Here is a 27,234-nt window from a genome sequence, read left to right as displayed (position 1 = left end):
TGTAGCCTGTAATTGGAACCAGGAAGGCGTATGGTCTTGATTCAGAGCTACAGGAGAATTGGTTTACAGCAGGAGGGAGATAAAGCTCAGTTCATCTTACGGGGAGGCACAATAATCACGTCTTCCTTTGCCAAATATCTGGGTCTGTGTCCTAGGGGAATCGGCCTATAATCATGGCATTGAATTATTGGCTGCAAGTCCTTCATTCAGAATAATGCTAAATGCTTTTGTCCTAGTGTTGTTTAAGTAAGGGATATTGAGTTGGGGTAAATGTGATGTCTTTGTAGGTGTCCTCAGCATGTCCTGCAGTGCCTGAGTGTTTTTCCCTATGTGGGACAGTGTTATTGATATCTGTTTGTAAATGTGCCCTTTCTGACATGGCTTTCAGTTAAAGCTAGCAGCTAAACATGTTCAAAATAAGCACAGTGGTTAATAAAAGCCGCAGCAAACTCCCAGACAGGAATGGAGAGGGTGATTTTGTGGCCTCTTGCTTTGGAACTTCCTAGCTTTGCTGTGGTCGGAAGAATTCCCCACTCATGTTCCCTGTCCCCTCCCCGGGTCAAAATCGCTTATGCAGCCCCAGGATACCATCTAAGAAAAGCCTAAAGGGGAGCAGGAAATCTATTTGAAGCTTCTGGGCACAGAGCTTGACATTTTTGTGGTTTATATGGCTATGAATTTGCAGTTTAAAAATGATCCATTGTGTTGTTCCCTTCCCTACGTGCAGCCAGCTGCCACACACGTAGAGAGTCACACCACACACACATCGTGCTGCCCAGGACAGGACTGCCCCACTTTACTGTGCTGTGCCTTGGTTTAAGATTTCCCAACTAGATACCCAGTGGTACAATACAACTTTTGTTTTGAAAGCCTGAACCTTAAAGGAAAGATACCCTGCAAGTCTCGCTGCTGAAATGCAGCATGTGAAGAGGTTATGCTGCGTAGGTCCCATCTCCGATAATATTTTGATCAAACAAGCTCCTTTACTAACACTTCTGGTGTTTTTAAGACCACCTGTTTGGGATATGCATGCAGACACTTAAGTTTGGGCTCATCTTTCCAGTCTGTTTTGCTTCTATTAGAATGGTAGAGAAAATACAAACTGAGGAACTCTATCCCATGCAGAGTACATGTGACTTGGTAATGTCCATGTTGACTTGAAACTTCAAATGGGTTGATCTAGACTTGCAGGGAATAGACCCTTCCCCTGTGAAGAGCATTGGCTCTGTACTGACTGTGTACACTCTCTACTGCTTTAATACTTCAGACCTTCCAAAAATACTCATGGAAATCACCTGAGATCAGTTAGGGTTGCTTTCTTTGAAGGAGTAGACAACCCTCAATGTCTCCTAATAGGCTAGGAGAGTTTGCTAGCTGCTTTTAAATATGCAGACAAACTAATGTCTCCTACTGATTGCCACATTTATTTCTGCTTTCAATTTTTTGTTTGAACCAACCCAGTGAGACAGCCACGGAATGCTCTGTTCTGGTCTAAAACGGACAAAACCTGACGCAACTCCCCTGTTCCCTTAAACCCCTTCGATATTGTGCATGTCTAACTGGCATAGGATGCTTAATTCCCTCTGTCCCTCTGACATCTTAAGTCAATTTGGAGACCTCGTGATGCATGAAATAGTTTTTGCTGTCTCCTAAAAACAAGTTCCAGGATGCACCAAGGAAGGGTGTTTGCAAATAAAACAGATGAACCACTTTTTAGGACCTCTTTTTCACTGGAGCTCTTTCATCCCAGAACAGTTAGACCTCCTGCTGTCCTGTAGCTCAAATGTGAGGGACTGTCGGCTCTGTAACAGATTGCAATATGGGCTGCAAAAAAGACTTTGATCATTAAGATGCTGTTAGAGCAGGTAGCCCTCGGGACACACTGCCTTTCATTGACTTTGCCAGTGCAATATGTTTTGGGTTGCATCATGTCACAGGCCTGTATCACAGTAGGACTTGAGGGGGAGGGTGTCAGATCTTCAGATGGCAACCAAAATGCTGCCCAATTCAAATTTAGGGTTGCTGATGTGCACATATCTGTAGGTGTAAATAGTTGCTAGTGGTCTCCCCATAGGAAATTTGACAACAGGACTGTTCAGTAGACAAGCATTTTCAAAAAGAACCTGACTAACCTCTTTGCTTTTCCACTCCAGCTTCCCCATTCCCAGAGGACTTCTCCATTCTAACCACTGTAAAAGCGAAGAAAGGAGGTCAGTCCTTCTTGATCTCAATTTACAATGAGCAAGGGATCCAGCAAATTGGTGTGGAGATGGGTAGATCTCCTGTATTCCTGTATGAAGACCATACAGGAAAGCCAGGCCCAGAAGACTATCCTCTCTTTAGAGGCATTAACCTAGCAGATGGCAAGTAAGTGAAACTTTGTGCACAAAGGAAAAAACAGTACGTTGTTTATATCAATACCAGCATATGTTGAACATTGTGTGTAAAATAGTTATATATTAATGTATATACACACCATTTACTACTGCCAAGTCTCCCATTCTTGAACTTTATACTTTGCCAGATAATACTGCAGATATAAAAAAGTGAATTTCATACTAGTCAGTGCAGGTTATTTGAAACTTATGGGGGATAGGAACACTGACTTTTGTTACAAAGGGGCTAAATAAATTAGTTTTCCAGGCCATGTCCATATTAAATACTTTGCAGGACATAAGGAAGGTGAAAGAGAAGGATAGTTAGGGAGTAACCTTGAGAGTTTTTTCATGTACCTCTTATTGAAACCAGAGCATACTCCCTACCTGTTTTGGAGGGATAGGAGGTGAATGGCATCATCTGTCAATACAGCTATAGTAATTCCTATTTCAAATAACACATTTAGGGTCTGCCCAAGGATGATTTTCATCCTTTTGCAGATGATGGCTGGTGTGAAGTTTTACAGGAACATCATTTCATGAGTCATTGTTATAAAACTGGCTTGTTCTTGAATGCCCAAAGCTGTTTAAATCATCTGTGGGACTGTGTTCTTTTAGGTGGCACAGAGTAGCCATCAGTGTGCAGAAGAAAAATGTCACTTTAATTTTGGACTGTAAAAAGAAGATAACCAAGTTCTTGGACCGAAGTGACCACCCCATCATTGATGTCAATGGCATCATTGTATTTGGAACAAGGATACTGGATGAGGAAGTCTTTGAGGTAAGCCATGACAATAAGCAGCTAGAGATATTCCACAGAGGAGACGAGCTGGCTGCTGGTTGATGAGTTGTTAGCTTGTTTTTGAGATTCTTCCTGGATTTTTGTGCAGTAGAACTCTAAAATACAATTAAAATTTTTGTCAGTTTGTGTTTTGACTAGGTAAATGCTTTCTGTAATAGTGATCAAAACAGTGGGCCAGATCATCTGCTGGAATGAGCTCTCCTGATTCTCTTTGGTTTTATGCCTTTGGTGTTCTAGATGAGCTGCTGTGCCAGAATTTTGTACATCTGTAGTTTTCAGACTATTGGCTTGTTTAGTGTGGGAAGGGCTCCACCCTTGGATGTGGCAGGATTTCATTCATCTCTGCATTGTGATTTAGATTGTATTTCAGGGGCAGTAAGCAGAGGCTGAGGGAAAGCAGCTCCCTTGCAAATCGCAGTTCACTGAGGGCTCTATGAATTTGCTCTTTCCCCATGTGTTGGAGTTGATTATTGGTTTCTTGCACTGTAGTGTAAGAGTAGTCTACTTAACAGCTTGTATGGCAGCCTTGTCACCTCCCACACAGTTGCTGCTTTTTAAAAGCAACCCAAAATCTTGATGGGTGGAATGTTCCTGTGAGCTCCTCTTCTAAGCAGAGATATGCAGGATTATTTATAGAGGAGGAAGGAACATAGTAGAAGTTCTTCCTGTAGTATAGCGGCTAGTTTGATGTATAAATTTGACTAGCAGTCTCAATTTCAGTGATCTGCTGCACTTCTGAGGCTTTTGTGTGTGCAAGAATATTGACCCTGATCTTGCCTGAAAGCTAGAATCACTTCACTGAAATCAGAGTCAGTACAAAGGAGTGTAAGCTAAGACCTGTTGACTTCTGTATCTCCTTATGTATTGTTTGCTTGGACAGTAGAGCTGTGTATCTTGTGGGCCTGGCTGACAAATGCAGCAAAGGAATGGGGAACATCTTATAACAGTGGGGGATAATTAGAGCTGTAGTGAAGCCAGCTCTCATCTGCATTGTGCTATCTGTCACTTGGAAAGAAAGTTCCAGTCTGTTTAACATTACCAACATCTGGGAGCTGGCCTGCTGTAAACTGAGCAAGAATGCATTCACTGGATGTTGCTGCCAAAATCCCAGTCAGGGAGTTAGAACTGGATCTCTAAACTGCATTAAATTAATAGACAATTCCTGGGAAGTTTAACAATTAAAATGGAAAGTTAAAGCTGGATTTAATGGGCAATGGAGTGTCTTTCACATGTATTGGATATTCTGCCAAAAATTTCTGCAATTCTGGATGTGATATTTTAAGTAGAGCTGTTATGTAAAGCGGTCAGCTTTTCTGGGAGGCCACTGGACCTAGAGATCTAGTAGATCCTCTAAAAAGTTGGTGTTGCATCCAAATTGGATAAGGAGGCTGCAATATGGAGACTATTTCATTTTGTTGTGATTTGGAAAGGGAAGGCACAACCCTCTCCAGCTCCTGCATTGTCCCCTGAGAGTGCTCGCAGGCTCAGCTCCATATTGCTTTTCTGTTTTTAGTGAGCCTGTAATGATATCTGCCTTGCTGGAGGGCGCAGGGTGCACAGGGCTATGCAAGTATTCTGATGTAGGTGCAGTAGCTGTAGTTTCCATAACTGCCCCTAAAGCTTGAGATGTTCCCACGCTGACTTTTAGTGCTCATCTGGATTGAGGACTGCTGGGCCCTCTGCCAGACAGGGCAACACATGCGTTCAGGGATGGCAGTGTGCTCCCAACTCCACTGTTAACCCTTCCTAGGCGGTTGGACACTAGCTCCCATGCTGAAAATGGTCTTATCCCTGATGAGTACAAGCTGACAGGACTTGTGAAATGCAGCTCTTGGGAGATGGTGTAAAACAGCTGCTGTTTCTCTTCGCTGGAGACCTGTGCCCTGTTGTCAGCTCCAAGCACAAGACAGCTACCAGTTTGTTGCAGGTACTTCCAGAGAAACTTGGCATAGTGGACAATTTGTGTGTTTCTCTTGCGTTGTATAATATTAGTACATATGTTAAAGAAACAGCCTCTCCAGTTCTGATCTTTGTCCTTTCCTCTTTTGTCTTCTCTATCAGACAAAAGGTTCTCAGCATACTCGCATGCACAAGCTTTAAACTGAGTGTAATTAATAGGCTTCCTGAAGGTAGCTATAACCTAATCTCTTCCTTCATATCTCAGCAACCTAATTTCATTTGGGTCCTTCTTTCTTTTCTCTGCAATCTGCAAGTCTAAGCAGAAACTATGAAAAAAATCTGAGCCCAGAAAAACAGGAAATGGATGTAAATAGTCTGTGAAGTTATGTATTCCTAGAAAGCTGTTAATTTCTGGACTCTGAATTCCAACCACAATGAGATGAAGCTGCTACTGTCCTGTAGGTAACTGTCCTGAACACCTCAGTCTGCTAAGATGATATTCCCCAGGGTTTCCTGTAGCTGTGGAGTTGCCTGGATGTTATGTTTGTTCCTTTTGCTGGAAACTAAAATAACCAAGTTAACCCGGAGTGGGGTGGAAGGCTTAGGAGGGCTTAGTCTTTTTTTCAACATGGATCAGCAAGAGCACTAAGTTGCAGGGATTCATATTCTGCTTCTCTGAACCATTGTCAGGGCTGAAACCAAATAAAACCTGAAACTTTTTTGTTTTGAAAGTTCTAATTATTTAAACTCTAGGTCTAGCTGGGGTCACAAGCAAAGCAAAGCTCTGCTGCATTCATCAGTCGAGCGCACAGATGGCGACTTCCTTGCTTGTGCTCTGCAGAAAGTCTGGCAGGAAAGGTTAGAGAAGTTTCAAAATATTTCTCTAGCACAACATTCTTCCAGTGGAAAAACAACTTCCTCTCATTAAAATTCAATTAGTTCGGAGGCTGTGTGGATCTCTCTGTATGGCTCTGGGAATGCCGAGCAGGTTTGAAAAGGGGCCAAGCCGAGAGCCTAGGTTATACAAGTTAAGTTTTGTGCTGAGCTGTTGCTCAAAACAGAAGTTTACAAATGCGAAAAAGTGTCAGGACAGACTCTCGCGCTGGGTTTGGGAAGTGGCGGCTGGCTTCATGCTGTGAATGAGAGGATGATGTTGTGAGACAGAAAAGAGCCATTCGCACAGAGCGAAAGAGGAAAGAAAATAGCCCATGGTGCAAGATAAACACTTTCTCTCTGTGTCCAGGCTGTAGTGAGCAGTGTTCCTGTGGTTTTAGCAACACTGGAAGGAAGTCAGAAGACATGTGAATGTATCTTGTTATTTTAGACAGATTAACTGTTTCTTTTGCTGTGTTTTATAATGTATCTTAAAAGGTAGTGGCCCTTCTGCTGAAAGTTTTACCTATCGACCATGGTTGTGGGTTGCTTCTATACTTTGTAGGCTTTCAAGTGAGGTTGCTCTTGGAAGATGCTCTTGCACAACTCATCGTTGGGTTCAGTGGATGACAGCAATCTCCCCAGAGCTTGCTCCTTCCCCTCAGGCTGAGGAACTGGGCTGGAATACTGCCCCTGCTGACCAAAGCTTGGCAAAGCTTTGATATGTTTAACCAAACAGTGTGCAGCTTCATCCATCTGACCTGTGTTGCATGTTCCAGGATCATGTGGATGGCACCTCCCAGGGGGTTTGCTTTTCTGATTGGCTGTTTACCATAGTGGTGGTCCTTTGGAAAAGCAGTTCAGCCCACTCTGGACTGAAGTCATTCTGGTTTAGCACATGTGGGGTGAAATGAAGTCCAAATCATGACTCAGTAGTAAGGTTGGATGCTGGGTTTCAAACCCAGAAGTGGTGGTGAAAAATCCCCAAACCTGCAGCTGGAGAATCCTTATAAATTGAAAATGCTGTATAACATCTGTGGCAGGTAAATGTCGCTGTGGCCTGGATTAGGTGAAAACCCCCTTTGCAGAGGTGTTTTTGAATGTACAATCCTATAGAAGTTTGGTTCCTGCAATAGCATGTGGTCCAGCCCTCTGTTTTGTTACTCTGTAGGACTCCACGGTGGTGGGCTGATAAATGAAATTTGCCCAGACCTTGCCAAAGTCCCAGATGTTCAATGTCTTTCATATTTCTTCAGGAAATCCTATATTTCCTGCTTTTCTCCTGATCTGTCAGGAAGAGACTGCTGCGTGAGGCTGCAGCACCTATAAAAGTGCTATACAGCACCTGACTGGCAGACAGAACCAGAATGGGCCTTGTTAAAATTGTTTTGTGGACCTTGGTGAAATTATTGAGGAGACCCTGGTAAAAACTGAGTGTGCTTGCTTTTAACTATTTTTGGTTCATCTGTTTAAAATTTTGCATGACTGTCCCACAAGGTAAGTGGTGTTTTGACCATGTAGAAATATGTTGTTTTGGAGTAGTCTGGTATTTGCCCTGAGATAAATGAAGTTGCTTTTCCCAAGAGTGGGAAAGCCGGTGCATGTATATATTGCTGTTTAAGGTGGTTGCTTTTTCTGGTTGGCTTCCCCGGAAATGGAAGGAGCCTATTTTGTCCAGCTGAATACCTTGACTGCATCTCATTGGACTTAGCTGGTACTGTAACACCAAATGGTTTCTTCAGATTCTGCCAAATAAGGTGCAAAGTAGGAGGGTCTCAGGCCCTTGCATACGCTGTTCTGCTAAAGCAGTAAAACTGAAGGAATGACAAAAGTATTTGTGCATGCCAGACCTCTCTCCTGGGAAGAGACAGGGTGCACTGCTGCATTTTGGATGATGCTGAAAGCAGGATGCTTTTTATTCCTTTCCCACTTTGCGTTTTGGGAGACCACTAGTGAAATCAAGACATCAGAAGTGGAGGGAAGGCAAATTGTGCTGGGTAAGCCAGAAAGTCTGGGCAAGATGCCAGAGGTGCTTTTAGGGCTGTTGAAAGTTTCAAGGTGTGACAAGACAAAGCAGAATAGAAGCTTCAGTGCCCTTAGCTGTAACATAGGTGCTGTTCGGGTGCTGTGTTGCTCTTGGATTGAAATGCCAACTCCCTTTTAATCTTGTGTCTTGTTTACACTTAAACAATTATCGCTGAGGTTGATAATCCTGGATTTCATTTCACTATTGTCATGGTTTTCTCCCTTCCTTCCCATGCTCTTGGTTTTAGCAGTTCCAGTTCTGGGGAGTGCTCTTATTTTTAATGTTTCTGCATGTAATTTTTCCTAGATGCTTCTGAGGTTATGAGATTGGATCAATAGCTTTTGCTTTACCAAAATGTGTACAAATGAAACCAGGGTTCCTGTATGTGGAAGCTTTTTGTAGCATTTTTCATTGTTTGAGGATGGGAGAGATTTAGGGCCCCCCCTTTGTAGGCAGAACTGCTGTTAATGTGTTATGTAGTCCCTATCTAATCTTGCAGGGGGGATGGCCACAGAGGAGTAGTATGCTGGACTGTTGAGAAGGCCGTGTTGATGTTTGCAAAATCTGCAGGCTTTCTCAGTTCATAGGGCAAATGTACCATGGGAGCCTCAGCTATGAGTCTCCCTGATTCACATCTAGATCCAGGCTTTCCGTGGTGGTGGTGGGGTCTTTGGTGTCCCTTTTTGCAGGAGCCTCTTGTGCAAATATTAAAAAAAAAGCGGTGGCAAGGTATAGAGCATGCTGGAACACTTATTTGTTTACAGGAGAAGTAACAAGTTCCCCACTCTCCTCAAACCATATGCATTTTAAGGGCTCAGCTGAGCTCAATAAGGCTACTCGTGAGTGTAAGGCTGAACCTGTCATGTTTGGCAAGACCTGGGCCTAGTCCAGAGCAGGAGAAAGGAAGTGGGCTGAGGTCTTGTACTAAGTTTTTGTCAACCTTCAAAAAGCATTTTTACTTATTAATCAGAGTTGTACTAACCTGAATTTCTCTGTCAAGATGCGCCACAGACACGTGCTCCAGTATATTTTTTCACTACCTCGGCAGACTGCTGAAAGAAGCTAATTTACAGTCCTGGCTGCTTGCTTTCCTGGCCCTGCCAAATCTGATTTCACCTCTTCTGCTGTAGAGCCTTTCAGGGAGCGCAAAGAGTCGATGTTTTACACCACTAGTATACACCATGGTGTGAGATGATGGAAAATAAAACATTGTGAGCCGGCATCAGGGCTCTTTATTGAAGACGTCTGTAGCCTTCCCCAGTCTCCTAATAATTCTCCATTTAGTTGCTGGTTTTCTCGTCATTTCTTCTGCTTTTGTTTTTTCAAAGGGATCCTCTCTAGTGAAATGGTGCACTTGAGATGCATGGATTAAATCACAGAATTGGGCCCTTTCGGAATAGCAATGCTGCCTAGAAAACGTCTACAATTGTTGAAAATTATGCCTCTTGGATGGGTTTGCAATTAATGATTTTTTTGTGCCAAAGTCCAAGCAATGCAGTCAGTCTAATCAAAACCCAAATGTGATATTTGGCTTCAGTTGGTGAGGTCTTGCATACAGGATCATCTTACACAGGTGCCTAGGGACGTCATCTGGTTTTATCAGTGTCTCTGTGAATGCATGACTGTACGGAGGGGGAGGGACAGAACTATATCCAGCCAGTGTGCTGCCAAACAGCTCGCGAAAGTTGTAGTCTGTGCTCCAGGTAACTTGATTTGAATCCTAAGGTGATAGCTTTTCATATGACCTAGAGAAGGAGCCCATATCAGTCAGGTTGCAGTAAGAGAAAGTAAAGATTTAGATAGAAACATGACATTAATTGCTTGCATATGCTTCTCATTTCCAGCTCTTGTTTTCTGTTTAGATTTACTTGGTAATTGACAGTTTAGACAGCTGGACTTCAGGCAGGATTTGTGACTGGGTCAAGGTCATCTGTAATGTGGCATTATTACTATTGATTACAAAATACAAATATTGAATGCTTTAATCTTTATTTTTCAGTAATAAATTCCATTTCGTAAACTGTAGAACGAACTCTGTGCTGGGCATGTGTAGATAATTACTGCAGTATACTGGTATTGAATGCCTTCTGGCCTATGGTCACATATAAAGCAGAGATGTGCTTTATTGTTCAAACAGACCATAAAAATGCTTTTATTGAGATTTAACAGTTATGTAGTGCTTCTAATATGGCCAAGTTGTGCTTTAGGCCTAAGAAGCTGTATGGTCTTATTACTGTTTCTTGCAGTTTGTTTTGAGTCAAGCCCTAGTCTTACAGTAAGATCCACGTGGGCCTCGATAGGATGAGTTTCATCTCGGAATTGGTGCCTTTGATCGTTAGCTTTGAGGCAAGGAATGTCTCTTACTGCTGGGGACTGCTTCTCACTTCTGGTGGTATGTTGTGCTGAACAGGCTCTGCCTTCTGGGAGTCCACATTTCTTTTTCAAGACATAAGCTGGACATCTACATTAGTTGCTGTGAATACCCTCCTCTATCTTTGCCATCAGTATGATGGTGTGCACTGTTATTTAAAAATAACTAAGGTAGAGCAGCCTGCTAAAGCTGTACTGATTTCAGATAAAGAGCTGAGGGGATGCTGTATGTATCCAACCCGCTTTATAGTTCCTTTATTCAGTAGAGGAAATAAATGGAAGAATCCCTCATAGAAGGAGATGGGAGGAAAAGCAGAATCAAACTGATATTTGGGGCTCAGGAAGCTGGTCAGTACGTAAGTGTGCTTGGCTGCCTCTCCTGGTCTCAATACCTGTGAACGCTGCCAGTGTGTACAGTCAGTCTGGGAAGGGTTTTAGTCCTTTAGGTGTCATCTTGTGTAAGAAGCTTCTAACTGATGCTTTGCTGTGAAGTTGTATTTGTCTGTACAGGACCTTGCTTGAAGTACCTGTGGACATGCATGCAGCTTAGCTTATTGGTTTTTAATATATAATTGTGTCTTGGATTGGATATCTTGAATGCTGGAGGCATCAAACAGCACTGAGGTACTTGGTGGTGAGATGCAATTTGCAAGCGTGTGCTGCTTGCTGGTCGAGTGCAGAAACAAGATGGTAGTTGCCTGTAAATGGAAAAAGTCCAAACTGGAGCAGTTTCTTGTTGAAGGGTCTGTCCTGATGACTTTGTTAGCAAAGCATAGTGAATGCTGAGAACACAGGGCAATTAGCACAGTCATTAAAATCCAGTGGTAATGTCCTGTGTGAGCTGTTGGTGTAGCTGCCACAGACTGGGGCCAGTCCATGGGACTGCGGACTTTGCCTGCTCCTGGATAGCAGACACCTTAGCAGCTATCTGCCTTGAATTCAGGAGCTGCCAAAGTGGCAAATATCTCAGCTGTTTACTATTAGAGTTCAGATAGGAGATTCAACCTGATGGTTGCCTTACTAGTAATGCCTGTAGATCAGTTTTGACCTTTCGCTATTTTGGATGGTGCCTGTGGGGAGCGGAGATGATCGTCAGCTGGAAAGATGCCAAGGAATATGGAGCAGGGAAGGTGTGGGACTCCCACCACCACCACCCTCGGGATGTCGCATGGCAGCCTCCTTGCCAGGGCAAAAGCCATCCTGGAGAGGGGCAGGCAGGCCCTGCTGCCCAGCTTTGCCTGGCCTGGGGATTCCTCCTGCTGAGGGGGGCTTCCAGGATAACCAGGACAAGCTGCTAATGAGGAAAACTGAGCAGCCTCTGGAAGGCAAACCTCATCCTTCAAAACGACTGCTGGCCACCAAAGGGAATATGAGGTTTGGGGAGCAAATTCTGCATGTTTGCTCCTGACATCTACCTGGCAGAGAGCTTTGTATTTAAATGTTGGCAGACAGCAACATAGGCAGGCTCGTTATATTTGATGGATGCTGTTAGGTGCAGTGTCATTACTCTTCGAGCTTATGGCTTCATGTGTAGGTTTGCTTTTCCCTGTTAGATAATGGGAGGGAGGAAGAGTGGGCTAGGGAGAAGCCTTGGTTTGTTCCATGGAAACTGTGAGGTGAAGACGCTGATTGCTAAGCCCAGACAGAGTGATGTAATGCTGGAAACCTGCTCCTCTCCCATGACATCATGCCAAGGTTTACAGTGGTGTTTTGGACATGAATGTCCACTGGGAGGGGGCATTGGGAACAGAAGAGGCACTGCAAAGGGACCTGGAGTGTGGTAGAAAAATACTGAAGAGGAGAGCAAATGTGGGCATGTTTGGGAAATTTTGAAAAGGTGATTTTCCTCAGTTTGAACAAGGGGTGGAAAAAGCCAAATACTCATGCTATTGGGGAGAAGTTTCCAGCTGGATTTCATTGGCAGCATCACTGTGCAATATGTAAAAGCAATTATTGAGAGCAGTAAGAGTAGTGTGTCAGTGGACCCAGGCAGTGTATGTTTCCCTTTTCCTGCTAATTTGGGAAGCTTGATCTATGTGGAAGGTCACACAAATTATTCTTATTTGCATAAAAGCGCATTTCTGGAGCAGAAGTCTGTGGACAGGAACATGTCCTCTTTCTTCCCTTACATTAAGAAAGCCCCACTTTTTTCATTGTGGCAGCAAATTGTTATAGGAAATACAGACGCGTCTGAGCCAAGCTCCTGGAAGAGAGACACTGGGAAGGGTTGTGGCAGAGTGGTGAGTGATGAACTTGGGCAAGCTGCTCAGACAGGGAGGTGGGCTTGTGTCCTCATTAAGCTGTCAGCGCTCAAACTGACATTTCTGTAAAATTTAGGGAATTCTTGTTATTGTCCTGCCTTTGCAGGACACTGCTTGAAGTCTGTCATGTCTTTAAGCTAGGCTTTTTGTGTACATAGCCTCTTGCTGCAGTAAGGACAGAGTAAACCTCAGGATGTGGCCCAGCATAGAGAAACCTGTCCTATCTAGAAGCCTCTATTAGTTGACTTTGTGTTCAACCCATTCCCTTGTCATTTAGGTATGAACAAATGAAACACATGTTCCTTGCACATGGTGAGGCTTTTTTATTTTTTGAGGCAGTCTGGGCTGCTTGCCAAAGCCCAAAGGAAAATCCTAGCCCACTCCAGACATCCCTAGTGTGCAGGTGTACTACTTACTTTGACAGAGTTGAGCAGGATTGAATGTATATGTTCACAATAAATACATTACCCTGGGGACAGAAGCTGGAAGAGGGTATTCCTAATGAGTTGTGCAGAATATTGGATGGGCTTTGTGTATTTGTGTGTGTGTGTGTATTTTCTATTCCCTCCCAGAACACGGAAAAAAGTCTCTAACCGTGGACTCATTGTTCTGCACACGTAGCCACGTACTGGCCATGGTTCAGGAGGTCAAGTCTATTTGAACAAACAGTGCTCTGGCCACTGAAGCGAAATGTGTGTGCAGACGAGAAAATTGGTGGTGAATATTACATTTGTTCACTGTTCTCTTCTCTGGAATGTCTGCAAACATAGCAAGGTTTTCCTGGGGCTTTGATGCCTAACACAAGTAAATTTATCTGCAAATTATGTTTACCCTCTTACAGCTTTGCTGCTCAGAATATTGAACTGAGCTATGATGCTTAGCTCCTGCTAGCCATGCTGGTCACACTGCATTATTTCCTGTTTCTTAATGAGTTTTGTTCACATAACCACATTTCCAGGGTGAGCTTTGTATCTGCTCTTCAGGCCATAGGGTATGCAAACCCAGGTCCTCTTCTGGAATGAAAAGCTTGGGTAGTCCCCAATTAGTTTTGTTATGGAAGCTAAACAGTATTTTGTGTTTAAACACAAGACTTGAAAGTTGAGTTTAATTGAGATGAGAGCCCTGCACAGAGGTTCCCTTGCAGGAGGAAAAAAAGCCAGCTTACCTGGACATTAGCACCGTTGAAACATAATCACAGAAGTAGTTTGGAGCATGGACATGAGGGGTGCAAACACTGGCAAAAGACGGGCAATCTACTTTCCTAGAGGGAGAAGGGAGTATGAACGAGGGGTGTGTCCATGTGCGCATTAGCTCAGCTATCCATTTTCAGCTTTTTCCTTAGCAGTGCTGCCCAGATTTGCAGAAATGGTGGGAAATAGCAGTAGGAACCTACACAAAAGCATCCTTCTCTGGTGGTCCCAGCAGATGTGTCCTGCTCAGTGCTCCATGGTTTGGTGATTGTTGCCTGCCAAATGCAGGAAAATTCTTTTGCAACCAAAATTTGGTGTTAAGTTAAATTCTGAGTGTGTCAGCAGATATCCCTATGGCTAAGCATGTAATCCTGCTTATATCCTGAGATAACTTTGGCAGCCAGGTCTGTTTTCCCCCATTCTCTTTAATCCATAAAACCTGGATTCTGTATTTACCTCCTGGGGCAAAAAACATTCCAAGTACTGATTAAAAGCCTCTGTGTATACAAAACCCTTGATCCTGAGCCACTTCAGTCTGCAGGGCTGAGAATAAAAACTCAGGGTGGATCTCGGGGTTGTGGCAGTGAGTGGACAGAAAGCCATTTGGCAGGGCTGAGAGACCTGCGGCTCAGCTTCCAGATTAATTCAGGTATGAGACAAAACAGGGCAAAGCCAAGAGTGTGCAGCTTAGGCACCTTAATGTGAATATACCTCAAGTTGTCTCGGGTATATTTTCCCTTCTGCTTTCTAACACACTGTTCCCAGATGCCGGGGCAGACTGCAGGCTCAGCATGGGCAATGGGAAGAGTATTGTTAGGTGCTTGCTCTGTGATGGAGGCCTCTCCTCCTTCCCTCCTGCACACCATGCATGGGAAGGGACTTTCTGCTTGGTGGCTGAGCTGCCAAGCCTGGGGGGGAACCTGCTCTGCTCAAAAGAGCCCCAGCCATTATGGGATGGGAACAGGGAAGCTGTGGAGCCTAATTTGCTGCTAGAAGCCAAGAGCCACCCTTTGGAGATGGAAGTGAGCCCAGGCTGGGGGAGGCTGAGTCATTCCAAAATGAGCCACTGGCTTCAGAGGTGTCTGAGAGCTTGCCTGGGGTTTCATACTGGGATTTGGGAAGTGTTTAGAGAGCGAGGAGGAGGGAGGATGGGAGATGCACAAAAAAGCAACACTGAACTGCACCTGGTTGCTTTTCCTCCTTTACAGCAGTGGTGTGAATTGTCCAACAGAGCTGCAAAATGTGGTCTGCTGCATTAGCAGTGTGCTTTAACCACCATGGAATGCATGTCTAGATGTTTGCTGGAGAGCTTGGGTAGGTTTCTTTCCTGCCCTTTTCCTTTCTGTACCTTCCTTCCCCATTTCTCAACAAACTATTCTGTGAGAGCTCATGCCTCGCACACATGTGACAGCTCTGGCCATAGTCTCAGTCCCTTGGCTATGTGGTACTGTGAAAATCTCCTTCCACTTCTTCTAGAGGCAGTCAGCAAAGCACAAAAAGACAAACTCCCCTGTTTCTCCCTTATTTGCTAGGACAAGAAAACATTAAAAATAGCTAAAAGTGTCTCCAAGATTGGCTGCTCCTTCAGTGTCTCTTGAGATTTGTTCGCTGCCTTTCTGAGGCCTTCTTTCCTTTTGCTTCTCCCCTTTCCATCATAGCCAGGTGTGGGAATGAATCCTACAGTTTTCTGGGTCACTGGGATCAACACCTTCCAAGCAGATGCTGTTACCCTCTTTACACAGGGCTGAGTGAAAACTGAATAACGGCCTCCAGTCTGGCTCAGTGCAGCACCAACAGCAAATTTTCAAACATGTAGCTTAGGCCAACAGCTTCACTTTACTACATATTTTCCACTGTGTGAGTCCCGCTTACAATACACTCGCATAGCCAGCTTTGTGTGGGCGATGCAGCTAGCAGAATTTGATCTTGTTCCTAATTTTCCATAGACTAAAGGGAAATAAATCAGTGTGGAACTGGAGCCAGGAAACAGCAATGTTCAGCGTAAAGAAGGAAGACACAAAAGAGCAATGCCATGATGTACTGCACCGCAGCTTGTAATGAGGGAGAATCTGTTTTTAAACTATCCCTTATGGTTCACACATATGTCATCGAAAAGTAACTTCTATAGGAAAAAGGCAGCCCTTTGCTTGGTTATTAGCTGATTATTTGATTTGGATGAAGAAGGGAAACTTGGAGCAGAGTAATCAGCACTTGGTAACCCAGTGACATAAGGAGATTAAGTCGAATAGAGGAAATGCAGCTCTAAATGGAATGGTAAAGAAAATATGAGACTTGAGTACGTGGTCAGGTCTGCATGACCACAAGAAGAAAGCTGAAGGCTGGGCAACCTTTAGCAGCCTTGGTGTCTGTAATTTGGGCTTACACTGAGTTTTCAGAGTCTGCTCTCTTCTCAAGGCTACATCTCCTCTCCAATGAAAACCCCACAATTTCCTCATTTCATAATAGAAGCTTAGCCTGGATTAAAATTGTACTGTCCGGAACTGATTCCCTCAGCAGATTGCTGCAGATGGGGAATGCCAGCTGTAACACAGAGCAGCTCTTGTTGAGGGTCTTGGTCCTTGCTCCCATGGGCCTGACCTCTTGGAAGTGAAGCCTGGGGAGCAGCTGAACCAGTGGTGGAGAGCAGCGAGTTAAGAGCAGGGCTGCTCAAGGCTCTGGGCAGAGCGGTGGGGCATGTGGGGAAATTGAGGGGCTTGAGTTTCTTCCTGGGGTTCCTAATGGAGGTGAAAGTGGGAAATGGGGAGAATTTCTTCTGGGCTATAGCTAATTGGGGCTTCTGATAGTAACGGTTCTGGGAATGAAGGAGACTTGCAAGCACCCAGTTTCTGTTGAAATGGTGCCTTGGAAAATATCTCCTCAGCAGCCTTTCATTTGTAGGGTCAGTATGCACTACTTCTGCGCAAGCCTGCTTTGAACCTTCATCTGTGGTGCACAGGGTACTGAGACACTGGATAAGAGCAGGGATATAATTTTAAGAATTCCCCTTAGCGTTGGTTGTCTTCCACAGATCCAGAAGTGCAAACTGCTCCCTGCTTATGTGACTGAGCAAGAAGCTGGGGTGGGAAACTGTTGCCTGGCATCTAATCACAGACACCCACATCAGGGATGGGATTAAAGGGATGTGTGGAGGGTCCCAGTGAGTTCACCCTACAGAAATGAAGGAGGGGAACCAACACAGATAGAAGAAACAGTGATAAGCTAGTGATAGAAGAGCAGAAAAAGTAAAACCCAGCCAGGGATGAAATAAATCTGTCCTAGAGTTGTCTTAAGGAGAATCATTGCTTAACATAATTAGTCACAGGAACATGTTGCCAATGGCTGAGATGGATTTGCTGTCATTCAGATGCTTATAGCATCTGATCTTGATAAATATGCAGCAGAGTATGCAAAGGTTCAATCACACATGTGCCTGGACACCATGCAGGGTGAAGTTATGTGACTCATGTTGAGCCAAAGATTGGATTCAGTGGCTCTGATGATCTTTTTGTCTCAGAAGCTGGCTTTATAGGCATATGGAATCAATGTTTTTAGGTCTGAGCATGGGGTAAGAAACCCAGTAGCATATAAAAAAGGTGCGTGCAAGAGATGGTTCCTATCTTGCCAAAGGTACTCTTGAAACAAAATCCAGTTCCCTTGAGCCTGTGCTGTATGATTCACCAAGGCAGCGGAGTGTTATCTGGAATACACCGGACACAAAAATGAGGGCGTTATTTCAGAATTGCTTGTTGTTTCATCGTCTCCCCTCTCCCTCTTAGCTTTGTTAACTGCTAGTTAAAAGACTGGCAGATCACGATAGACAATGACATCCATTCATTTTGTCCCATTCATTTCTCAGAGGCCAGGGCTGGGCTTTTTTCTTTTTTCTTTTTTTTTTTCCTTTCCCCAATTTCCATGCTGGACAGTAGAAGGTCAGGCTGAAACTGTCCTCCCTTTATGTAAATGCCTCCCACAATGTGCAGGCTATCAGTTAACATAGTTCTTAAGCAGGCCTGAATACAAGTTTTGTAGGGATGCTGTTTGCGCTGGTGTTGTCTGGGCAACGCAGCCGGTCCGGTGGGACCCTGCGCTCGGGACACGAACAAAGCAGTTAGCGCTGATCCAGGAGGGCTCGGCAAGGCCAAGCGGTGACAGCGCGGCCACATGCCCACCCGTGTGCCTGGTTCCTCGCTGCTGCAGCCCCTTCGTTGTTCTTCCCTGCAGCTCGGGAGCTGGAGTCTGGGGCTGGGTGTGCAGAGAAAGGAAAATCTCTTGTTTCTTACCGAGACCGCTGATGTGAGGCTGAGCTTCGTCCGGTGCTGGTAACGTCTCTGCTTCTCCCAACGGTCGGTGTCGCTGGAAGGCTGGTCAATGGGATCAGGCGCTTGTAATTGCTGTAAGGGAACGTGTCCGTGCTGCCCGACATCTCACCTAGGTTCGTTGAAATAAAAGCTCCCGGCCTGTCCCTGCTGGAGTTTTGCAGTGAGTTAATACATGTGTGTTTGCTCAGCTTCAGTTCTGTTAAAAAATGAAATGCTAAAAGCTAATTTTGTCTTGTCCCTGTTGGCATCATGGGAAAACTTGTTTTGCCTTTGCACGGAGGTTTCTTTTCTTGCTGGTCCAAAGGGGTCTATGGTTTCGAGAGCCCATTGCCAGGCAGCTCCTGAGTTGCTCTGCATAAGGATACCTGTGGAAATGTGCTTTTTGAGCAAGTATTGAGAGAGATTTTTGGAAGGGTCTGATTTGCTGCTTGCGAGCATTCACGGGAGTAATCAGACTCGGTGCCCCAATTAGGGACCGGGCACACCATGTGAACAGCTTGGAGCCTAATCAGTTCCCATTTGAAAACAATCAGAGGGAACTGCTCGCAAAACTTCGACTGTGCAGAATCATTCACACTCATTATTTTGTAAACTGTTTTGAACAGTTAATAGCTTTAAAAAAAAAAAAAAAAAAAAAAAAAACCTTTGAATGCTGTGTGGATACCTGATAGAAAGATACTCTGTATTGTTTGAATAATCTGTTGCTGTAAAGTTGCTCTTAGCTGGTATTATTAACGTTATAAACTCATGGTGGTTAGGTCTATTTTAAAAAAGCCAAAAGAACATGAACTCGATACACTTTCTGAGTAGTCTTTAAAAGGGTCCTTTAGAAGATATCGTATGTATACTCTTCTTAGCTAAATATTTGTAATCTGAAAAAAGAAATAACTCTGGTGGCCCTAGTAAAAAGTTTATATTAAGACTAAGGGTTCAGACAGTGACAACAGCACATGGTGATTGCGGGGCCTCTATTTTTAGAGATCAACGCTGTAATTTGTCTATGTGGAATATGATATAAGTGCTGATTTTAAGTTACCAAATGAAGAGTTTGAAGGCAGAAATCACAGAGCAGCAAGCTGCTGTGTAGCTGTGTAAGAAAAACAACTTCAAGGGTTTGATCTTAGTGTGCTTGTTGGAAAGCCAATAATAATTAGAAGTCTACCATGCAGAAGGATAAATCGCTCTTTGAGCAATGGCTTGTTCAAGGTCACCTGGATGGCAATGTCAGTCATGATCGTGGCCAGTGTGTGATGACGGTTCCTTGGCTATGCTGTGTCATGTGATGTTCCTCCGAGAGCTGCCAGAAGAGATCTCTGGATGCTGGCTAGCTGAGGTGCAGAGATGCTTGGTTTTCTCCTCTATTCTTTTTGTGTCTTGAAAATTGAGCAGGAGAGGGTGTTTGCTATGTATAGACAGACAGGCAGTAAGAACCACCTATTTTGTGGTGCTTTAGCTCATCTTTTTTCAGTTGTTGGATTTGGGAACCTTAGAGATGCCTTGAGGTTAAAAAGTCTTTCTATGAGTGCTGGAATTAGTCAAGTTTAGATTCCTTCTAATTTGTGTCTCATGGTTGCTTAAAGCCTGTCCTATGGTTGGAACATTAATGAGATGTCATCTTGTTGTGGATGCTTCTCTCTCTGATAAGATGTGAACTCACCCTACAAAGCCTCTCTTCAGACAGTGAATGTGTACAGTGCCTTTCTTTTACCTGGCTGCCTGTTTCCATGACGTTTATAGGGATTTAATTATCTTGAGCATTTTTCCTCTGTCAAATTTGATTGAAATCAGCTATCAGATTCAGAAGTTATTGAGACAGACAGATGCACCTGCAGCTGCACAAAGAAATCACACAAGGCTTGCTTTCAGGAGAAACCAGCCAAAAAATGCATTGCTGTCCTAATGGTTCATTAGAGGAGAATACTTCCTCACGTGTTTGGGTTTAAATCTTCATATTAAATAACTCTCAATGTGGTTTCTGGTGTATGTAAATGAGATGAATATTTAGTTGCTAGAAATATATTGGCATGGGTGGCCAGGAGGCTGGATTGTTTCTTCAGCGAAGGTGTTTCCCTCTAGCGTGCCTGCCATGCATACAGCAGATACACTCTAAATATTTTCTCTAGATAGGAGCATTTTAAGGAGAGCCACCTAGCTTCCCTGTAGTTCTTCCTGCTGGCAGAAATGCAAGAACTGGTTATGCCTAAGTGGTGGGAGGCAACACTAGTTAAGATCCCACACAAGAAGCATGCAAATATCAGGTCTGCTAAGGACCTACACCAGATCTGACCTTAACCTCTCACACATTCCCTGCGACTTGGCATGCGTGCCACGTCCTTCTGCCAAGCTGGCCCTATATGCAGAGTCTGAACCTACTTCTCCCTCATTCCAGCTCTTCTCAGAATCAGGTTTCCTACTTTTCAGTCAAAACCGGAGAGGGGAAAAAGAGCCAGGCCCTTTACCATGTTCATGGGAGTTTTAGAGCAGCCAAAGAAAACTCAAAAAGTCACCTTGGAAGAGTTCTCTGCAGCCAGGTGTGTGTGGGGTTTTTGTTGTTTTTTTAACCCTTCCTCTGAAAGAGAATATTTTTGCCCAGCCAGCAACTTAGGAATAAACCAGCAAAGGAGTTGCTTCTTCCAGCCAAACCTGGTTTGTAGCATGGACTAGATAGATCATGTTGCAAGGTTTTCCATCCTGTAGCTAGGAGAAACTCTTGGGGCTTCGGTGACTCAACCCCAGGAAGCCAAGGGACTCTCAGGCTACTCTCTTCAGAGAGAACATCTTACTTGCTGTAAGAGATCTGCAAATGATTTCTCAAGACAAGCATGTCAGCTGATGGTAGTCCCTCGGTGGCCAGGAGAGCTACAGCAGGCAGGTACAGATCTTGGGCAGCTTCTCCTCAGGTTCTGGCTGCTTCTCATTGGACATAGGTGCTGTTCTTCACCCTTCAACCTGAAAATTTCCTTGAAGTTGTGATACTGAGGTGTTGGTTTCTTGAACTGCTGGGGCTGAAATTAAAGCACCTGCAGGAACCAGAAGCAGGTTTTGCAGCTTGGCTTTGCATCTGCTCCAGGTGATAGAAGTCTCATAAATATCATTAGTGTTTAGCTGGGAGGACTGGGACGGGGGGGGGGAGTGCAGAAATAAATGGCGTGCTTGAATCTGGCCTGGGTCAGCACCTTGGGGAAGGGGTTTGAGGCTGGTGGAGAGTGCTGGTATCCCCATAAACAGGTTAGGTGGATCAGGGAGGTCGTCTACTGAGCAGCCTCATCTGTCTGTCTGTCCTCAGCAAGATCAATGCATCTGGCCAGCCTGAGAGCGCTGCTCTCTGCGGCTCTGCCAGGCTGGGGCTGTCCTCCCACCCCGGCCACCCGCCTGCGGCACACGTGCTGGGGCCGGAGCAGGGGCTGTCCCCCCGGACGCAGGAATGCCTGGTGTCCCAGCGAGAAACGCGTACTCGGCTCCGGAGGAAATACCCAGGCGCTCTGCAAACACCCGGCAATAGCTGTGTTTGAGTCGTAGCTTTTGCAGGAAGAGGCCTGTGATAAGAGTTAAGCCCTTGCTTTGGAAAAGCTGTTAGGAATACATGGGGCTTGAGCAGGGTGCTTGCCCCATGCCTGAATTGGAAGCTAATTAATTAGGAAGTCAGAGCCTTCCAAAAGTACCTAAATCTGGATGTTTTCCTGAAGAACGGGAATTGTTTGTTTGCATATGGATAGGTTTATGCAGGTGGCTGCCTTACGCAACAGCATAACTTGGTGAATTTTCCTTGGAGCCTATGGGTGGGATGTCCTTGGTCAACAGCAATGTTCACTGCACTGCGGGAGATGGTCAGTGGTCAGGTCGTTCTTGTGAAGCCCCCAAGAAGCCCTTTTAATTTATTGAAAACTCCTATCTGTAGAGGAGCTTGTCTAAATTAGCTCTGCTTAACATTTGTGTCTATAGATATCGTGCTTAAAATCTGTGCGCTGAGATACGAGGCATATACGTGCTTATGCGTGCGAAACACGTATGCACTTTGGCTGCAGAGTGAAGCAGAGAAGCGTGCAGAGGGAGTGCAAAGGGTCTACGGAAAAGTCACTCGTGAACTGAATGAGGTAGAAATGCTGTAGAAAAGTTTTATGCTGTTGGGTAACGAAAGATCATATGCTAATAAGTATGTACAAAGTGATTGAGTTAGGGTTGCATAAGCAAGCGTAAGTTGGGTATTTCTGAAAGTTTGGAATCTCTGAAGCTTTAGTTTTTTTTCTTAAATTGTCCGTGAGTGTGCATGCACAGGCAGGTCGTTTTTAAAAGAAAAAATTGCAAAATCAGCTTCAGTCACATGGCCTCACCTTGTCATCTATACTAGTTTATCAGAAAGGATAAGACATGCATATATGGGTACCTGCATGCACCTATACAAATGTGTACGTATATGAGAGCGTCTATTATGAGTAACCTAACATGCAGCTGCTACTTTAGGGAGAAAATATTTACTTCAATGTGATGAAATTTGAACTAGAAGTCATGCAGTTTAATAAAAATGTGTGGTTTGGATTCCACGTTCTTCCCATATGTTTCTAATCTGCTGGGGGGTTTCAGACATCTGCCCAGAACATACAATTTACAAAAAAAAGTTTAAAAATGCTCATTTTGTAAATATAAAGACTGACTTCACAATAGGAAAATGAAATTTGAGAGTAATATCATCTTTTTATTGGGGTGGAGAGAAGTGGGACTGTCGGTTTTCTTTGTTTCCTTCTTTCTTTGCCTTTAAAAAGACTGAAGTATGTGCTATTATTTTTCCCCTCTTTGAAATAGCTGTAGAAACCTCTCATATTAGTTTTGCATGTGTTACCACAGCGCTTGGCCAGGCAGTGGAGGAGCAAATATAAAGCAGGCTTTTGTCAAACCTAGCTGTGCTGCCCGTCTCCCCTTCTTCCAGGCTGGGGCTGCAGAGTTTGAGGAAGCCATTCGATAGCGGCAATACTTTCCATGTCCCTAACTGATTGTTTCACACACAAAAATTCTAGCAAATAGGTTATGGTTTGTTTAAAAGACATAAGTATATAAAAATAGCCAAAAGAACTGAGTATCTGAGCATGATGGCTGTTGATTTAAGAATATCAGTCTCCTTGAGGGCTTCAGCAGCTCTTTGTATTTGTTTTATTATTATTTTTTTTAGTCATCTTGGCTGCCTTTTCCTTTCCTGCAGTCCCTACCACTTGGCTGATGTTTGCTCTGGACATACCTTCCCGCTCCATCAAACGAGTTAGGATGTTTGCGCTTGCTCCGAGGGGAGGAATGCAGACGGATCAATAGTAGAGTGCCGGCCCTGCGAAAGGCTGGAGGTTTAAGAGGATCTGGGCTAGCAGAGGAGAGGAGTTTGAAGCTGAAGAGATCTTAAGGAAAAAGAAGCTTGCAAATACTCCGTTGCAAAGGGCTAGAGCGTATGAGGGTGATGCACCAGCTGCTGTGAACGTGGTAGTGAGGCCACTTATTTAGAGCTCTAAGGCAAAGATGAGCAGAAAGCGAGGAGGCATTTCTCATCCCGCGTCTTCCTCTGGGTGGGTCGGACTCCCTTACGCAATTAGCCGTAACAGTCAGCAAAAGCATCTGTCAGCTTTGCACGGCAGGCTGCAGAGCGCGCGGCCGGGGCTGTCTGGTGGCTCGCAGAGGCAGACGTGAGTCAAGGCAAAGCTGGACGCGTCCCCCGGTAAGCGCGTGGGACGGACGCCGTCTCCTGCCCTGCGCTGCCTGACCCGGCACCGTCCCGGGGGAGGAAGGCACAGGCCCTCGCCTCCTCAGCCTGCGGCGTACCGACAGGAGGCTTAAACCGCAGATGTCTGCAGGCCAGTTCTTGGTGTGTTGACCACATCTACCTTCAGCTCTTTTTTTCCCTATCTTTCCCCCTCTCCCCATTTTCTTGCCTCTTCTTCCCCTTTTCCCCTTTTTCCACCTCTTTTCTCCTTTTCTTCTCCCTTTGTCCCTTTTTTTTTCCCCCACAGCCTATATTTCCTATTGTTATTTGCTAGAGAAAAGCAAAATCAGTGAGCAGCTCTGGCAAAACACGCTGCTATGCTAGCGTTGCAATAACTACTTCGTAGGCTTGATGCTTGCTGTAGTTCTGCCAATGCCACCTGTTTTCCAAGCTGCCTATTTCTTAAGGGTTTTTTTCCTCTCTACTCTGTCCCCCTTAAATTCCTGGATCTTAATTAAATGACAGGCTGTTAATCTGCCTTATCTGGGTCCTTCCACCCATTTGGTAAATTTTTGAGCAAAAGCTGTTCTCCCAGGTCTAGGCATCGGCTTTTAGCAGGGAGAGGCGAGTCGCCCGCTGTAGGCAATGCTCACGTATGGCGCGCGGTGGGAGGCCCGGGCTAACGCGCTGCGGGTGATGCGCGTGTAGCGCCCTGTCTAAACGCTGCAGCCCCCTTCGCAGGCGGTTAGGTTTGAGGTTGAATAAGGTTAAATACAATTGCCTCAAAACATAAAACAGCCCCAGAGCTTTTCAGGTTCTTTAAACTGGTGATTAGACGTCTCTTCTGAAAGGATGAAAGTTTCAATTAGGCAGCGTGCCTGGGGATGAATCAGCGTTGGCGTCGGTGGGGAGCGAAGCCGCTCGCATCCGAAAGGGGGGAACCATTACAAGGAAGGTGGAGAATAAGCCTCATGTTTTGAGTGCTCTGAGCAGTCTTGAGGGTTGAGATGGTGTCTTGCTCTCGGGACAGGGCCCAGGAAAACAAAACCGTTGTGTTTAAAGACCAGGCCATGCTTGCTTTAACCACATTGCCTCTGAGGATGCTTTTCCGATGCTTGCAGTCAGGAGAAAAGTAATGCATGGCGCGAGATCGGGTAGCAGAGGGCAGGGGCGACTTTGAAGCTGCAGGTAGAGATATCGCGTGGGATTGGGGAGGGAAAAGGGGCTCTGCTGCCAGGATTTGATTAGGATTCTATGGAAAGTTGCATAAATTATGCATGTGTAATTAGGAATGATTAACGGATTTGACAAACTCAGCCATTTGGAAAGGGAAGAAAATCCTTCATCCATTACAAATAGGAAATTCTCTGGAATGGCGGATGGGTCTGCCTGCCGCCTGTAAAGCACTGTTGTGTAAATAATCCATACTGCTGATTAATACTTTGTGTATATTGTCTTTGGGAATTAGCTCTGCGCTGTCATTTAGATGAGAACGGACTTTGGCATAAGCTCTGGCTTCGCATTTGTTTCGTCAGCCGAGGAGGGTGCTCGGAGTCGTGCGTGCGGCTCAGCTGCTAGCTGGGGAACGTCCCCCTTAGAGCGGCGTGTTAGCTACGTTGCGCAGGTATGGGATCCAAGGCTGGAGCAGGGGGAAAAGTAGCTGCCCAGAAATTAGTGTCTCCCCCTCTGTTAATGGCTCGAGTCCTTGACGGGTGTTTGGGTATTGGCAGAGCGAAGGCTTCTTCAGGGGAGCTTTCCAAAATTAGAAAAGCCATCTGGCTTTTGTTCTCGTAGAAGAGAATCGCTTGTCTTTTATTCCAGTAAGGAGTCGGTTGCTAAACGGCTTGTAATTTGTATTGCAGTGTTGTGCTGACAGACCTGTCACAGTCAGAGCCATAACACACTCAGGCTGTGCAAACATATAAGAAATAGAGCCCTTGCTCCAAAAAGCCTGTTTTCTGAGAAATATAGCCATGGAGAGGGCTGAACTAATGCACGCAGCAGTTATGGATGGAGGAGCACAGCATGGCATTGCCTGACCCTCAGGCTAACTAGCACAGAGGGGCCGTTTTTCGGTCCGTTGCACGAAGGATAGGCGTTGAGGACAGCTTTGAGCAGAGGAGCAGCGTTTGAGTTGGGTTAGCTTTGAGATGGGGGTGCAGAATTAGGCGAGACGTGCCAGGAGGGCAGGGTGGCTGAGGGCGCTGCCTCTTGCAAGCGCAGATGCAATAAGAATGAGAAACTATTGTTGGCCCTTGCAAAAGGTTTTTGCTTGAGGCCATATTCGGTTTTAGGGAAACTTCTATCCCCTTTTGGCCTTTCTGAAAAGGGAATCAGAAGAGGTTCCTACCTGAGTGCCAAAATCCAGGAGGGAAGCCTTCTTGTGGTAACTTGAGCTCAAGCAGGGAAATAGCAGAGGTCTCACAGTAAAGCAGCTCCATCCACTTCTGCAGCCCCCCTTTGCTCTGGATGAGAATGCAAACATCCGGATTGTATTTATCCAAACCACCAAGTATTTGTAGCTGACTCATGACTGCTTGTGAGTCGAGACCTTTTTTTGGAGCCAGACCTCCAACTATTGGCTTCCAATTTTGTACTGAAAATTATTTGGAAGCCCAGAGGATGTCATTTAGGTCCCAGTCCCTCAGCGTGAGTTCCAGGAGCTGTTGGTGAGCTGGCCTCCCGCAATGGCAGCGAGAACGGTTGGGGAAGCAGGTAAGCAGAGCTCTCGGGAGGCTGTTGGAGGTGGCAAGGGCCACGGACAAGGCTTTGTCTGACACTCATTGCTTGAGTTTGGCTTCTCTTCTGGAACAGCTGGTTTTAAATGAAGGACTCTTGGATAATGCTAATATAATTAAGGATGCGCTGACTGAGAAGGTATCATACCTTTGACTAGATGAGGTGTCTTGCTGCATTGACAAAGCTGTGAGCACAGCAAGCTCTGGACTGCCCCTTGCTTCTCTGCTGTTCTTTGCTGACTTCCCCAATATCACCTTAATTCCCCTGTGCAGACGAGGAGTCGTTCAGAGCCTGGATCAGGCCAGCTGCTATTTCCTTAGCAGAGAGTCTCCATCCACAGGCAAGTGCTAATGACACGTTTTATCAAGTGGAACATCTGAGGGCTGGCAGGCCCTCTCCGAGACAGGGATTATGTGTTTTGGAGACTCTCTGGTGACTGGGGTTTCGAAGCTTTCACTTCATCATAGACTTGTGTTGAACTTTTGCCACTCTTTAGCCACCTGACTTGGTTTGCATTTATGGAACCAGAGAGTTTTTATGTCCTAATAAAAGAAAACACAGCAACATCCCAATTGCTTTTGATAATTTTTATGATTTTTTTTGTTACAGTTGTACGTGTACTGGGTCTGTGGTTATTCGGTTTAAATGTGGGAGTTTAAAAAGGCACATCAAGCACTATTTATTTTCATTGATGTTAAGA

General features: G+C 45.0%; 1 protein-coding gene across 2 annotated transcripts in view; it reads left to right on the top strand.

Moving 5' to 3' along the window:
• COL5A1 (collagen type V alpha 1 chain) overlaps positions 1–27,234 on the top strand; it is a 174,428-nt gene that overhangs the window by 43,413 nt on the left and 103,781 nt on the right. For both annotated transcript variants that reach the window (XM_067309219.1, XM_067309218.1), the window contains exons 3-4: positions 2,154–2,367; positions 2,994–3,156. In XM_067309219.1, coding sequence (XP_067165320.1) covers positions 2,154–2,367; positions 2,994–3,156 — 377 coding nt within the window. The remainder of the gene's footprint in view (positions 1–2,153; positions 2,368–2,993; positions 3,157–27,234) is intronic.

Source organism: Apteryx mantelli, chromosome 21 (assembly GCF_036417845.1).
Source record: "Apteryx mantelli isolate bAptMan1 chromosome 21, bAptMan1.hap1, whole genome shotgun sequence".
NCBI classification, from domain to species: Eukaryota; Metazoa; Chordata; class Aves; order Apterygiformes; family Apterygidae; genus Apteryx; species Apteryx mantelli.
This window is presented reverse-complemented; position numbering and strand designations above follow the sequence as displayed.